Raw genomic sequence first — 15,680 nt, 5'->3', positions numbered from 1 at the left:
CGTACGCGGTAGGTACATGTTTTGTTGCCACGTGCGTTAGTGCTGTGTCGCTGATCTCGGTCTTCCTGACATCATTCCTGTTGCCGTCGCGTGGCGCTGTCCCGAACAATATTGCTATACCTAATATATATCATCACATAATAATAAATTGTTCGACACGCCGAACAACCGACCAGCACGACTACACAGCACGCATCACTGATTGTTATTTATTTTGCAGGTCTAAACCATGTGGGGGGGCGATCTACAATACATCATCGCCGAATCCGATGACGATTTCGATGACGAATCCGATGACGATTTCGATGACGAATCTGATGACGATACCGACGACGAATCTGATGACGATACCGACGACGAATCCAATGACGATTGGACGTCGAGCGATGGACCCGACGACGACGACAACGACGACGACGACGACGGATTCGGAAGTGCTGAAAGTGATCCCGAGGAAATCATCGTCGACGGTGTGTATCCGGAGGCGCGGGGACAGATGTCATTATCGGCGTGTAACCTGTCGGCACCGCCGGGACCGCCGTACAGTCCAAGACTGGACCGCGAAGACGCTCCAAGAACACATCCTTATTCGAGGAGAGCGCGGAGCATTACGTCCATGGGGTATGACTATACGGACTTGGCACGGATCAGGTGATGACCATTTACATTATTATTATTATTATCATCATCATGATTGAAAGTCAAATCCCCCCCCCCCAAAAAAAAAAAAAAAAGTTTTAAAATTATAAAATTTAAAATGGTGAATATCTATTATTAATTGACTATACTTCAATATATTATTTATGTATGATGAATGATTTTATATTCCAATAATCTAGTAAGTATACAATTTTTAAACGGTACAATAACCGAGAATGCAATTTTTTTTATATTTTTAACGTAAAAACGATGAGCGTTGTGTCCAGATATATGTTTTTAACAACCATAAACTCTCCTCACGAAATTCGTTTTCTGTTAAGTCGTTTTTTTTTTTTTATGAAATTTCAACTTTTAATTATCAATCGGCGCAGGTTATGATCGTCTTCTAAAATTAATTTACATATAGGTATTCCATAATGAGCATATTCCATATAGCTGTTCATATTCGATCTAGGCACATAAAAATACGAAATTGGCTAAGATATACGAAAATGTGGTAACTAACAACATATTTTAGGTACTTGCTACATTTTTTTACTAATATAAGAGTGCTATAGAGAATTCAGGGACAACACAATATTTGGACATGCCGTTCTTTTATGAGATGACACCGGCATTTGTTGTCTCTATCTTACAAGTGCATATTATATCAAATTTATGTTTAGCTCCGTTAATTTAAAAATTAGAGTTAATCGACCTTTTATGAAACTTGATGTTAAGTGGATGCTACACAACCATTTGTTGCCTCCGTCTTACAAGTGCATAACAAAGCAAATTTACACTCGGCAGATTCCCTTTAATTCCATTAGCTTAAAAATTAGAGTTAATTGACCTATTATGAAACTTGGTGGTAAGAACACTATGTGTGTTTGTATGTGGGTTTTTTTACGATATATAATTTAGTTTTTAGGTGAGTTATAAATAAATCTAATACGTAAATGTATTAATTAATAATATTACAGTAGGTACTATTAGTAAGTAATACTTATACGTTTTACATACTTCAATCAATTATAAAATCAAACAAAACAATAATAAATTATTTCAATGTGTTTTTTTTTACTTACAGGCTACAGGTTTTCCAAAATTATAATCTTTAAAAAATGTTATATTATGTTGATACCCACTAAATTTGATAATTGTAATTATCAAATTTGGATTTGGATTTAATTAAATGGATTACACACATAAATATTGGATACAACATACAAATAAACTTATAAAGTTAATACCTATTGTTATTTCAAATATAGAAATAATGCAAAACATTCACTTACTAAAACATAAATAATATTTGGTTATTGCCACAATTATAATTTATACATATAGGTATAATACAAATAAGTTGTAAAAATCAAAATACAATTTTAACTCTAAGAAATTTATATTAAGAAAAATAAATGAATTAACGTGAGCGGTAAAAAGTAAGAGGGATAGCGACTAACAAATTTATTTTCGTTACTCATGGTTTTTCGGGGCTAGGGTCCCTCCGCTCACATCGCGCCATAAGAAACTACGTTTCAAAATTCGTTTAGTTAGAAGTTATTTATGAAAATAAAAATTACTCGATCAGTAACTTAGTTCAAAGTAACTTAACTTCTTAATTTAATTTTAACTTTTTAACACGTGAATGCCCGCCTTGCGTTTAGCTCTGGCCTCTGTTAGCTTAAAGTTTAGAGTGAACGACCTCTTATAAACATCAAAGGTACCGAACATTTACTATCTAGATTATCACGTGGTCTTTTTATTTTGTTTTAATTTTAAAGCGAGTTATGAGTGTTTTAAAAATTGTACATTTTTTGTATGAGACACTGTCAGTGTTAGTAAGAGTCCGAAGATTTTATTAATAATGTATTATTATTATTATTGTTATTGAAATATATTAAGATATAAATATTTTAGATACACACATTTTCATTGTTGCTATATATTATTATTATATATTACTGCGGTGTTAGTATATTATTTTACATATTACTGAAAAAATTGAAACTATGCAACTAGTGATATTTTATTGCAATCGACTTTTTAATCGTGTTTATCATAATTTATTTTAATATTTAAATATTGATTTTGGGAATCTTCATTTCGACTTTAATATCGCACAATCAATAAATTAGCCAAAAAGGTTCACATGTGACCGATTTATTTTTGTATCTGTACTGACTGTACTAACTGAATACTTTTAAAAAGTATCTACTTATATCATTGTTCATGGCCCACGGGTCGCCGGATGAACAATGATCGCTGGTGATGTAGGCCGTCACAAACTGACGCGGTCGTTCATATGGGGCCCTGGTATGTGTAGGCCCAAAAGTAACCATCTAAAACAAAATTGAGTAAACGAAGGAATTGAAAATTGCGTCTATCAAAAAATCATATGATTGTTATGGGTTCCTGGTACGTATGAGGTGCAAAAGTGGTCAACACTTAAAACGTGTCGAGGAAAAAGTAAGAAACTGGTGTTTATTATTTAAGAGGACGCCACACCCGCATATGTTGTCTCCGTCTGACAAGTGCGTAACATAGCAAATTTACGTTTAGCAGATCGAGTTTAATTCCGTTAGTTTAAATATTAGAGTAAATTTACCTATCATGAAACTTGATACTAAGAACATTGTCTGTGTTTGTATGCTGGTTTTTTACAATAACTTAAGTGAGTTATGAGGATTTTTAATTTATGCTATTTTATATGCGCGTAACTTGCTACAAAATTGAACCATCGTAAAAAACCCACATACAAACACAGATAATGTTCTTACCATCAAGTTTCGTAATAGGTCAATTTACTATAATTTTTAAACTAACGGAGCTAAACGTGATCTGCTGAGTTTACTTTTGCAATGTTAAGCATTTGTAAGACGGAGACAACAAATGGTTGTGTAGCGTCCTCTTAAGAACATTATCTCTTGAAAAGTTTTTTTTTGTAATTATAAAATTATATTATGAATTATCTTTAAAAATTGTAATATTTTAAACTATTTTGAAATAGTTTTTTTTATTTGGTCATTTGGTCAAGTTAGATTATTTTTAAATTAAAAAAGGAACTTCATCATTACAACTAAAGTTACTATTTATTTTTATTTTCAAAAACATCACATTATTAGCTTAATAATTATGTATGGTCAAAAATTAATAAATTGGTTATAGTGGAAAAATTTTTGAATTTGTTCATCGCGTAGGTACCTACCTCAATGGTGTACGCAAGTGGGGGCAGGTATATACCATCACTCCCTAGCTACGTCGCGTATCTCCACTTTGGACCGAGTTGGTACTCAATAGTAAATATGTACTAATGACAAAATATTAAAAGACATATAAATATAATATATTCGTGTGTTGATCAAAATAATAAGAACATTAATGAATTAAGCCAATTGCATCGTAACACCCCATCCACAGCCATTACTATAATATTATTATGTACTCGTATGACTATATTATTTTATACCTGTCACACAGCTAACCGTTCACTCGTTTCCAGGAACTATATCAGGTGTTCTGACGTATTTGATGGCGAAGGTATGTTGAACGGGAATGAACACCGGCCAAAAAGAATAACCGGCATGGCGATAAAACAAAAAAAAGTTATCTACTTTGTCCAGTGGACCGGAAAAGGAGCTGTGTCCATTCCAGTTGAAGCCGACCTGATAAGAAACAGCTACCCTCATTTGGTGATAGAATTTCACGAAAAAATGATCCTCGAGCCAGAAAGATTCAAAAATTTATAAAATATTTATACGTTTTGATATTATGTATGATTGTTTTAGTGTGATCTGTACTAAATTAATTTGATGTGTTTTTTTTTCATGTTCCTCGGCCATTTGGGCTTTTAAGTGTGTGATTGGTTATGATTAGGTTCGTGAAGAACACGTTTTCGTGCGATTAATCTCCAAAACTTATAGACACCCATCTAGAGACGACACAGCACAATATAGTGACAGTGACCAATCACCGCAGACCCCTCAAATGTGTTTACTATAATCAAATTATTATTTGTTTTTTACAAAGGTCCAAATATTGTTATTATTTTTTTTTACCTCTGATTTTTTTTTCTTAATGTTATGTTTAAGCGAAATGAAAAAAACTTAATTGTCTATTAACTATAAATAATGTTTCGCATGAATATAATTTTTATATTTATTTTATAAAAATAAATCTTAAGTATATTATGATCGTCACATAGAAGTTAATGTTATCTTTGATTTTTAAAGTTGATCTATGGCTTGAAAATGAAGTGGAGTTTGAAAACTAGTTCTTAAATTGAAATGTAACAAAATATGAAGATTGAAAATGTTAACTTGTCATTTTTTGACAAATATAATAATAGTTATAAAGGAGATTCAATACAGACTAATACCGACCGTTTTTTTTTACTAAAACACACCAGATACCAATTTTTTGTCCATCAGCCCGATGATACGATAAGAGATTTAAAAACTGATTTGAATTCGTTGTTATGTCTTCTTGAGATCAGCAGATCCACTTTTTCGAATGTTTGCCCCTAATCTTATAAGTGTAGATTTAAAAATTGTGAAATTTAAAAAAAAATATAAGTTTTGATTACACTGAATAATAACTGTAAATTCGAAAAAATGACTCAGCCGATCTCAATAAGACATAATAACGAATTAAAATCAGTTTATATGTTTCTAAGTCTTACCACGTTAGTACGTTATTAGGTCCATCAGACTGATGGACAAAATGTTGGATTTTTTGGTCAATTAATTTTGCTCGCGCGCAAAACATGTGCATGAGGGTGCGTGAATTTTTTACTAGTTGGTGGTGCAGGAGTCACTTACACTAATAATCGGTTACTAAACACTCGTAAACATGCTTTGTATGTACGTAATATAGAAATTGCCTATATTTAACTCCTTAAAACAGGTCGGTATCGAATCCCCTTAAAATATCTCACGTACCGAAGTAAAATTGTATAGTATAAACTATAGGGGTAACAATAATAGATTGAGGTAATTTTTCGAGAAAGTAATTAAGTTAGTATAAATTATATGTTAAAAAAAAAAAAAAACACTGCAAAATTACCGATCGACCTTTAAGTGCATGTTCTGATAGTTTAAAGTGAACAATACATTTCGTCTCAGTCTACAAATTAACATTATTTGTTTAAATATTGTTTCAATTTGCATTTCTATAGATGCAATGAGTAGGTATAGGTACTTACTTACCTACAAAATAAGGTTAAGAGAATAAATCAATAAATGTATGCATAAAATATGAACAGAGAATACAAAATAATCGACATTTGATACTAATTTAGAACAACATAATAATATAAGCTACTTTATTATTTAGTATTATTTGTTACCTATACTTATTAATTATTATGATAAGTAAGTAATAAATAAACAACTGTTGGGCCGTTACACTTTGAATTATTTTTTTGTGAAACTAATTTGTAACATGATCAAATTAATTACAATTATAAAACATAAGCACAATATTTAGAATACAAATTTATTAAATAGGTAAATGTAATTTTAATATTTTCTTATAGATATCTAATCTTGTAAAATTACTATAGAAAGTATAACATTCAATACTATTGATTATTATTAATTTTATTTTTGTATAAAATTATTTTTACAAAAAGAATAGAATATATTTTTAAATCTATGGTTTTAGGAAAAAAATAACAATTGAAAAATATTAAAAATAAATAGGCACGTATTTTTATAAGCATTTTAAGTTCAAATTTGGATGAAATTACATATTAAATAAACAAAAAGAACAATTTAAATTATTATTGTAATTTAAAAATTTTATTCGCGAGTACTTAAATTTCTATAGTATATATTATTACTTTATAATCTACTATTAATGGTTAATGTCGTTTGTAAGACAGAGAGAACGCACGCGGGTGTAGTGCTCTCTTATGCCCGAATATATTTCAAAATAATATTTTTCCCACCAAAAGTTTGTTATCAATTTTATTATAACTTTCGATCTAATATTTTTTCAAATTGAAAATCATCCGAAGGTAAGAGTTTTAATTTTTTTTCTACATCAATGGTTTTATTTATCTCTGAATATTATTATGAGGATTGCAATTATTATGAGATCATGATTCACCTATATAGTATGGTTTTTAAGTAAATGCATGTATTTTAAAAAAACTATGAAAGGGGTATTACCAGCCAAGTGTGATGAGTTAATGGCAAATGGTATATATATATATGTTGTTTACCTGTCTATATTTTATATATATATTAGGTAACTTATTTTGTAATATTAATAGTTAATGACATATATGTCAATATATATGAATGAATCATATTAATACTTTTTAATAAATTGTATATACCTACTATGAATGTAGGTGTCCTGCAGTGAGTCGAGTACATAATGAATCTGATATTTGATTAATTTGGAATTTATTTTTAGGTATCTTCATTTTTTTTTTTTTTTTTTTGTGAAACAATAAGTAATAACAATATAATTAATATAGTATAACATATCCTAAACTAGTTGTCTTCAACCTTTTTAGACTCGTGACCCACGTAAGCTTTGTAAAAAAGCTAGAATTGCCTTATGCTTTGCAGTAGTACTATATTAAAACTGAATAAATAACAATTACATTTTAATAAGTAGGATATTTAATTATTGCTAGATAGAATTCATATGAAAATATAAAATAAAATAAAAATATGACACAAAAGATTTAAAGTGAACTTTTTCCTTGAGTGTTTTCACATAATAAATTCCACCTTGGATCAACTTGACTAAGCGCGATTGTAAATCATCTTCAGTTTCAAGTCTATTTCTCTTAGACGTTTTCAAATTTAACATAATATAATAGGACTCTAACGATAACAATGTATATAAATTCTCTAAAATATAAATAACACAGTTTATTCGTAAATTCTTATCTCAATATCTTACTACGTAGATTCTACGTCGTAGAATCATACCAGTGTAATATGAAACATAATACTTGATATCCATTATGATTATAATATTATTTTTTATTATTTTTTTTTTACCTCATATACCTAATATTATACATTTAATTTTTATTTTAAAAATAAGATTTATCGCGAACCACCGGTTGAATACCATTGTCCTAGACTGACAAACCGTCACCACTCAGAATCATTTTTCGTAAACAATGATATTATATCATTGAATTCAAATTTAATACCATCCATTACAGCAGTAGCCCATTTGTAACCTTTTGTTTGAGCAGAGTGACATCCACTTACTTATCCGCTTTTTTAATATTTAAATTCATATGAAATAATTAAAAATATATATTGAAATATCAATAATACCCTAGGTACATTTCATAAAAAAAACTTAATTTTAAGTAGATCTCTTGGACCGGATGTAAATATTTTTAAATTAATGTTGGTGTTTTTATCGTCGAAAATAGTATAATACTAATTATTGTATTGTTACTTATCGGTACACAACACGCGCGATTCCTGATTGATTATGATACCAAAATAACATTTTATAGACTATGACCAGTTGTGAAAACAAAAAATAATTATCTCAGATCTCAGATTATCAGATTATTTTTATTTAATTAATTATTATTTATTAGTTTATTACAAATATAATTTTTTTTAAATTCATATTTTATACTATATTTATTGATTCTTTAGAGCATAAATGCATGCATATATTTAAGTTTTTAAGGGCATGAAATCCCTAGCTCTAGTAATATAATGTCATCTCAAAGTCCATGGTGTAACTGTGTAAGTATAAATGTTTCAAATTCACGCTTTAAACTATTTATTTTATTGCATACAAACAATAATTAATTGTTACAAACCATGGGTGCCCATTGAGGATGGGGGTGGACGGAGCATTAGCCCTATTTATTATATGCACTTATGATTTAATAAATATTAGAATGACATTGACAACATAAAATAATAAATAATGAAATATATCTTATTTGTATGTTGAAGTTATATTAATAAGTAATAACCTTTACTTAGCTTAAATTTGAGAATTTTGTTTTTTTACCCCCTTCTGAAAAGTTACTTATGGGCATCCATGTTACGAACTTGCTCAATGCTCATCGGTGGCCAGTACTTCTTGGAGGATAAAAAAAAACTACATTTTCTGATTTTCAGCTGAATTTCACCGTTTACGTTTGTTTAAGAATGCCGATTTCGTTTAATTGCGGCGTGGCGACAATAATTAAACGAAATTTCTGTCTCGAATACGTGTAAAGGAGAAACAAAATAATTATTAATTATTACTAATATTATTGAACTATTGATTGAGAAATCAATATCTATACAGCGTGACAACAACAAAATATCGTCGAAAGTATAGGAATATTAGGTGTAGACTCAATATAGTGCTCGAATTAAGAAAAATGTGGATAAACTCAATCCAACGATTTAAAAACTACATTCCAAGTACAATATCATTTAACCAGTCCCGTGGTTATATATTTAATATATATAATATATTATGTTATATATCTATGTAACATGTGGACTTCTGTTAAATTCACACAATTTTTCCACATTTGTCTACATCTCATACATTCAGTCACTTAAAAAAAAAATTTTTTTTTGTCTTATTATTATTATAATTCCCGTGTTTGATGACAACACGCCTACGTTATGTTACAGTAGGAAATAAAAATATTTATTATTATCAACTATGATATGATAGTATCTATTTTGACATAATATATATATAAGTATTTGATAATACAATTTATCACAGTTTATTTTATATAGTTATATCTATATGCGCTACTTCTTTGAAGTAACGTGAAATAATATAAACAAAATTTAATAAAAACAACAAGGTAAACCATAGAACTACTATCAAAAATAATTTTGAAATCGTCATTGTTTATATTTACCATAATATGAACAACAATAATATTTTAGTAAAAATCATTTCAGTCATCTGCAGTCTGTCCAAATCATAGAAACAATAGAATAGTTAACAGAAAATAAAAAATAAAAACAGTAGAAGAACCCCGTCCCCCCTGCGCACCCCACCCAACCGTATTCGAACACTTTGTGGGTGTAGTAAGTATATATTGCGGCCATGGTTGGACATGCAAATATCTGGCATTGCGTGTAGAGCCAACAACCCTGCAAGTGCTTATAATCGTAGTAGGCATAGTTTTAATAAAAAAAACTTTTGACCATTATCTTACGCGTGTTTATCTATATTCAAATTGAATAAGTCATAAGTTCACTACGACAGGTAGGTGAGACAAGATTTAAAAAAAAAATATGAGGGTCACTCGGGGACTGCCACGGTGAAGCTGCAGTTGCATGGCGATTTTGTAGCTATAATATGTATATCGTCATATTGTGATCATAATTTTTTATTTTTGTATGATATTAATTCAAGTTACACTTTTTGAGCGCGGTGACCGAAAAGAATAAATTTCTTTTTTATTAAATAAATAAAATGTTAACGTAGGTAGTTTGAAATATTTTTTTATTTTTACATAATATTTTCATTCATTTGTATGGACGTAGAATATAAATATTTACAACACATGTTGGTTATTCGTGAATTGGTATCATGGAAACTATTATAGGTCTTTTGATACCTAACTAAAATATGAAACATACATTTGAGACTTGATTTCCTCCAAATATCTGGAAAATACGGCGTCGATGGGGTTTCACATTTTGTAATAGATTCTTGTGGATCATTTGTAAATTTAATTGTTCTGTGAGAAAAGTTGTCATCCGCTCAGATTTCTATTTTTATTTGTTAATTGTTTCATAATTTATTATTATCTTTATTATTTTAATATTATAATAATATAATAATTAAATATATTTTTTTTAAATATTTGTGACAAGTCCCGCGTCAGCGACGGAACGGGGCGTGCGCCTGACGCCTGTAGCGCTTACGGTCAGATTTTTCGTTATATGAAATATTTTTTTTCGGTCACCAGCCCGTGATAAAAGCTACATGCAACAGCTTAAAAAGTTACTACCTCCAAGGCTAAAACTACCTCTGTGGTACCTCTTCCTACATAGAGGAAACGCCGTGGCCTAATAGGTTCTGGCAGAAAAGCCATCAAGACGGAAAGGGTTGGTGGAAACGAGCGAATAGGTATATAAGCATATGATGTCTTTAAACATTTATACATTATTTATACGATCGCCAACAAATGCTAATCGCAAAGCTAAGTTAACTAATTGTTTTAATTCGTTAAGTTAAAAGTTGATTTTCTTATTTATTTAACTCGTTAAAATTTAAAAGTTAATCTGAAAAAACTAACTTAATTAATTAAAAATAAATTACATTTATTTTTTCATATAAAATAAATTATTATACATTTTTATTGAAGCTTAGCAAATAATGAAATAATATAATATTGTGGAACTCTTACTATTTTTAATAAATATAATATGTAATTGTATTAATTAATAATTACAGTAGGTATACTATTAGTAAGTAATACTTACATACTTCACTTAATTATAAAATCAAAAAAAAAAAAAACAAATAAATTATTTCAATGTATTTTTTTACCTACTAAATTTGTAAATTGTAATTATTAAATTTGTCTTCAGCTTTAATTAAAAATAAATTACACAAATAAATATTAAATTCAAATAAATGTATTATGTTAATATCTATTTAATGCCTATTTATATTTCAAATATAGATATAATGCAAAACACTCATATACTATATAACATAAATAATATTTGGTGATCCTCACAATTATAATAGTTATATATAATTATATATATATATAGGTAACACAAATAAGTTGTAAAAATCAAAATACAATATTTTAAATCTATGAAATTTATATAAGGAAAAATAAATAAATAAACGTGACTTATTTAAAATAAATTAACTCATTAATTTAGAAGTTGCTTATGAAAATAAAATTAACTCGTTAAGTAAGTTAACTTTTTAACTCGTTAATGCTCAGCCTTGGCTGACCGGTCACGCCAGGCTCACGATAAAAGCTATGCAATAGCTGAAAAAAAGAAAAAATGTTTTTATTACTATTGTCGTAATGTATACTATACGTAAGATAAGATGATACAAACTCTAATTTCGTGACAGGTATATATAGATGTATAGCAGTTCCGCGCGTAGCCGGAGACACTGTGCGAGTCTGTAAGTACCCTTGCCCCTCCTACCCCGCCCCCAACTAAAAGCGTTTTATGGACAGTGGTGTCATAAAGTAACGGGTTATAAGTATTTTACTCCTATATAAAAATTTGAGAGAAAAAATAATGAACCCCCAAAAAAAAATTTTTTAAATAGCATCGCACGACGCTTGATGATGCGTGCAAAATGTTTAAAAATTCTGCGACAGTGCGACGACTCGTGTCGGTTATAACAGCGTACAGGTACAATATCATTGAAATTATTGCCGTTCAAATGTTCAAAACAGCGGATGTGGAGGTGGACCCGGACGGACGGGCGTTCGGACCATGTTATTAAGAAATAGCGAACAACTTTTCATGTTAATTTATCGCCATTTGCTAGCAACGACCTACTACGAGGTCGTCGGCCTGCAGCCACTCGACGGAGTGTAAGTACTTTCATTCAACATTGGTACGACGACATTTTCAAGCGAACGAATCAGATTTACACGACGGCTCACGTTTTAGGACCTACCCACTTAAGTGCTAAGACCTTACCACACGTCGTGTGGGAGTGGCGTTGTTTTATATTTATTCTTTTATTTTTTTCTACTTACTATATTATAATAAATTATTTTCGTTTTTCGCGCATAGAATAATAATATCATGTCACATGTATTCACGCGATCACACTGAGCACACTGTATAGCTACAATGTTTACAATGTTTACCCTACATTTAAAATATATTAAGGCAAATGTCCATATTGGCTTATAGTACCAAATATCATAGACCAAAGTTTCTCAACATGTGGTACTCGTGCCACCTGCAGTGTTCGAATTGGGACAAATTAAGTAGAGGAGCTCAATCCGACGATTTAAAAACTGCGTTCCAAGAGCACAATTAATCAAAGCAGACCCGTGGCCCCTCCCACATCCCCCTACCCTCCACCAACCTAACGTACATTTTGAATACCTACCACTTTTCAGCTACACACAGAGGTGTATTTAGGCACAGGCCCTATAGGCCAGGGCCTAAAGCGGCAACATTGAAGGGCGGCAAATTTCAACAATTTTTTTTCACAAAATTATAAAAAGTATTTTTCATTTGATGAAATCAAATTCAACTAATTTTTGTTCGCTCAAAATTAATCATCTTTCAGTCCGAATATGCACATAGATAACAAAACACGCGCATTCGATGCGGGTTCGATTTCTTATAATAAAAACAGAATTTTATTGTATGTAGTAATTAATTTGAAAATTAAATTGTAGCAATGATGAGGGGGGGGGGAGGAAGGCGGCGAATTGGAAAGTGCCTACAGGCGGAAAAGCCTTAAATACGCCACTGGCTACACATATGGGAGATGGTATTTTGCGCCACTTTTATTACTTGTAATTTGCGCCACGAACAGGTACATTTAAGTACGTATGTAATTTGCGCCAAAATATAAAAATATAACATGTATTTTGCGCCACATATACTAATTAATTTTGGCGTTTTGCGCCACTAAAGAAAACAAAATGAAATATGTAATTTGCGCCACACTTTCAACTTTAATAGCAGTTGGAATTTACCAGCAGATAAATTTAGCGATATCGCATAGGATATTATACAATAATACGTTCTGATGCGTCCGAAGCGTGTCACATATCGTCTCAATATCGTCGAATTATTTATAATTATGACTGATTTTTATATGTTTTATTAATTAACGACAATTTAGATGTTTAATATGAATGGTGTTTGATTTTTTATATACATTTATTTATAATTACGAGTTTAATATGACTGCTTTTTATAATATGTTTTATTACTTAACGATAATTTACATATTTAATATACATGGAGTTATTTATATTATTATAATATAAGTGGCGCAAATTACTATTTTAATAAGGTGGAAAAAAGCGCAAATTACAATTTTAGTAGGTACTCTAGGGCACAGATTACATAATTCCTTTTTATTTAATTTTATTTGGCGCAAATTACAAATTTAAAAAGTGGCGCAAATTACCAAAATACATTTTTAGATGTGGCGCAAATTACATACACCCACACATATAATTTAATTATATGAAAAATACTGATTGTTATAACCTTGTTCCGGTCTTTATGAATGTGTAATTTGTTAAGAAAACATATTATAATATTTTTAATGTAATAATAATAATTATAATAATAATTTTAATAATTATAATTGAACACAAAATTACTCGAAAAGTCGAAATTCGTCAAATTCGATTACAATACAAAATCGAAAAATTCAAAACACCGATAAATGATAACCACACAACAGTAATAACTGAAACTCATAACATTTCGTTCGGAACCATAGAGTAAGATCTTACCCCGTGTTCAGAACACGATTTTTTTAGATAGTACCTACCATCACTCACTTGTATCTGTGCACCATATCTATTCTATGGACCGCAGAAAAGCACGGCTGTAGATATTAAACTGTATATTATCTTAAACCGTGTAGAAAAGATATAATAAATTATTAAATTATGATATCAAAAATAATATTGATATGAAAAATAGTAAAAATTTTATATAATTGACATTAATTAAAAATCCATATTTTAATAAAAATTATTTCGGACATTAGTTTTTACCATCCCCCCGTCTAAGTAAAAAAAAAATAGTATAGGGGTGCGCAAAAAAAAATAAAAATAGTAGGGGAGCTCCGTCCCCCTGCTCACCCCCCCCCCCTACCATCCATTCGAGAACTGCGTGCCACTAATAGTACGTGAAAAGCTCATGTATGTGATGATACGCTAAGAGAATCTCGATTCGTAAAAAACCTGAAATTTATATTCGTAATAAAAAATATGTTACTTCATTTGATGTCAATAATTATTATTATGGATATTTCATTTTCCATTAATTGTGCGTTAAACGCTTAAACCAGTAGTTCTCAACCTTTTTTGATTCATATCACCTTTAGCCACTAGAATCAAACACTGCGTCACACTAACATCAAAATAATAAACAATCTTAGCTGTATATTTATTACTAGGTACACGTGTTTATCGGACCAAAAGATTAAATATAAATAATACAAACTATTATAAAGATACGAACTTTGAGGTATGTTATGTACATGACAGTGGTGGTATAGGTGTATAATATATTTATTATAAGAAATCATATTACTGTTTTCGGAAAAATAAATTTTTTAAATTTTTTTTCTTTTCTTGTTAAAATTTTGCGTCACCCCTAAGCTAGGTTCATGTCACCCCGGTTGAGAACTACTGGCTTAAACTATCATAATTTTGTAGTTCTTAGATAAATAATATTATTCATTCGTCGGGTAAAATAACTTTAAATTTTTGTAGAGCAAAAAAATAAAACATTATTTGGTTAAGTGATGCAAGATCATCTTCAAACTGTGTGGGTGGTACGCATATGTACACAAAAAAAAGGTTGAGAACCGTTGTTATAGACTATTAAATTGTAAAAATATGAAACCATTAAATTGGATTACACGAAAGATGTTCATTTTTCGTCAGGTTATGCATAGGTCTGAATTCATGAAAAATCCAATCCCTAAGAGTCGCATAAATCACAATAATATCATGAAATATACCTACTTCATAATTTTATAGGCTAAACAGACGGTCTTCGATCAGAAAGGTTTTTCGTATAAAATTATTTTATGTAATTAAATTAAAATTTAACACCTTCCATTACAGAAAAAGTGGACAAGTTAACGAAAATAATTAACTCAAGTTAACGCAGTTGGCTATTTTAACATATTAACCCAACTCAGTTTAAAAAAGTTGATCTATTTATTATTTTTAATATTAGTAAACGTAAATCACATAAGGAGTGACCGTGTCCATCCAATCTAATAAATTACACCGATGTACGAAATTATTTCATCAAGAAATAAAACAGAACAGTTTGTGTTACACTAATAGGTAGGTACCTATTATAATA

At 29.7% G+C, this 15,680-nt stretch overlaps 1 protein-coding gene across 1 annotated transcript; it reads left to right on the top strand.

Moving 5' to 3' along the window:
• The first annotated feature begins 229 nt into the window (after nucleotides 1-229).
• On the top strand, nucleotides 230-4,669 carry LOC149059918 (uncharacterized). Its single transcript, XM_089226909.1, has 2 exons — nucleotides 230-651; nucleotides 4,145-4,669. Exons 1-2 carry the CDS (start codon nucleotides 230-232, stop codon nucleotides 4,389-4,391), a joined length of 669 nt encoding a protein of 222 aa, XP_089083035.1. The 3' UTR covers nucleotides 4,392-4,669.
• Nucleotides 4,670-15,680: the final 11,011 nt, after the last annotated feature.

Source organism: Diuraphis noxia, unplaced genomic scaffold (genome assembly GCF_037042655.1).
Source record: "Diuraphis noxia isolate RWA-SAM2 unplaced genomic scaffold, SU_Dnox_SAM2 contig0001, whole genome shotgun sequence".
Lineage (NCBI taxonomy): Eukaryota > Metazoa > Arthropoda > Insecta > Hemiptera > Aphididae > Diuraphis > Diuraphis noxia.
Note: the sequence above shows the minus strand (reverse complement) of the source record. Positions and strands in the feature narration are given on the sequence as shown.

Bases quoted from the DNA above. Each gene is read 5' to 3' on its own strand.
- LOC149059918 (XM_089226909.1), top strand. From the start codon at position 230: ATGTGGGGGGGCGATCTACAATACATCATCGCCGAATCCGATGACGAT. The intron at 652-4,144 runs GTGATGACCATT...ACTCGTTTCCAG, and splicing joins ACGGACTTGGCACGGATCAG to GAACTATATCAGGTGTTCTG.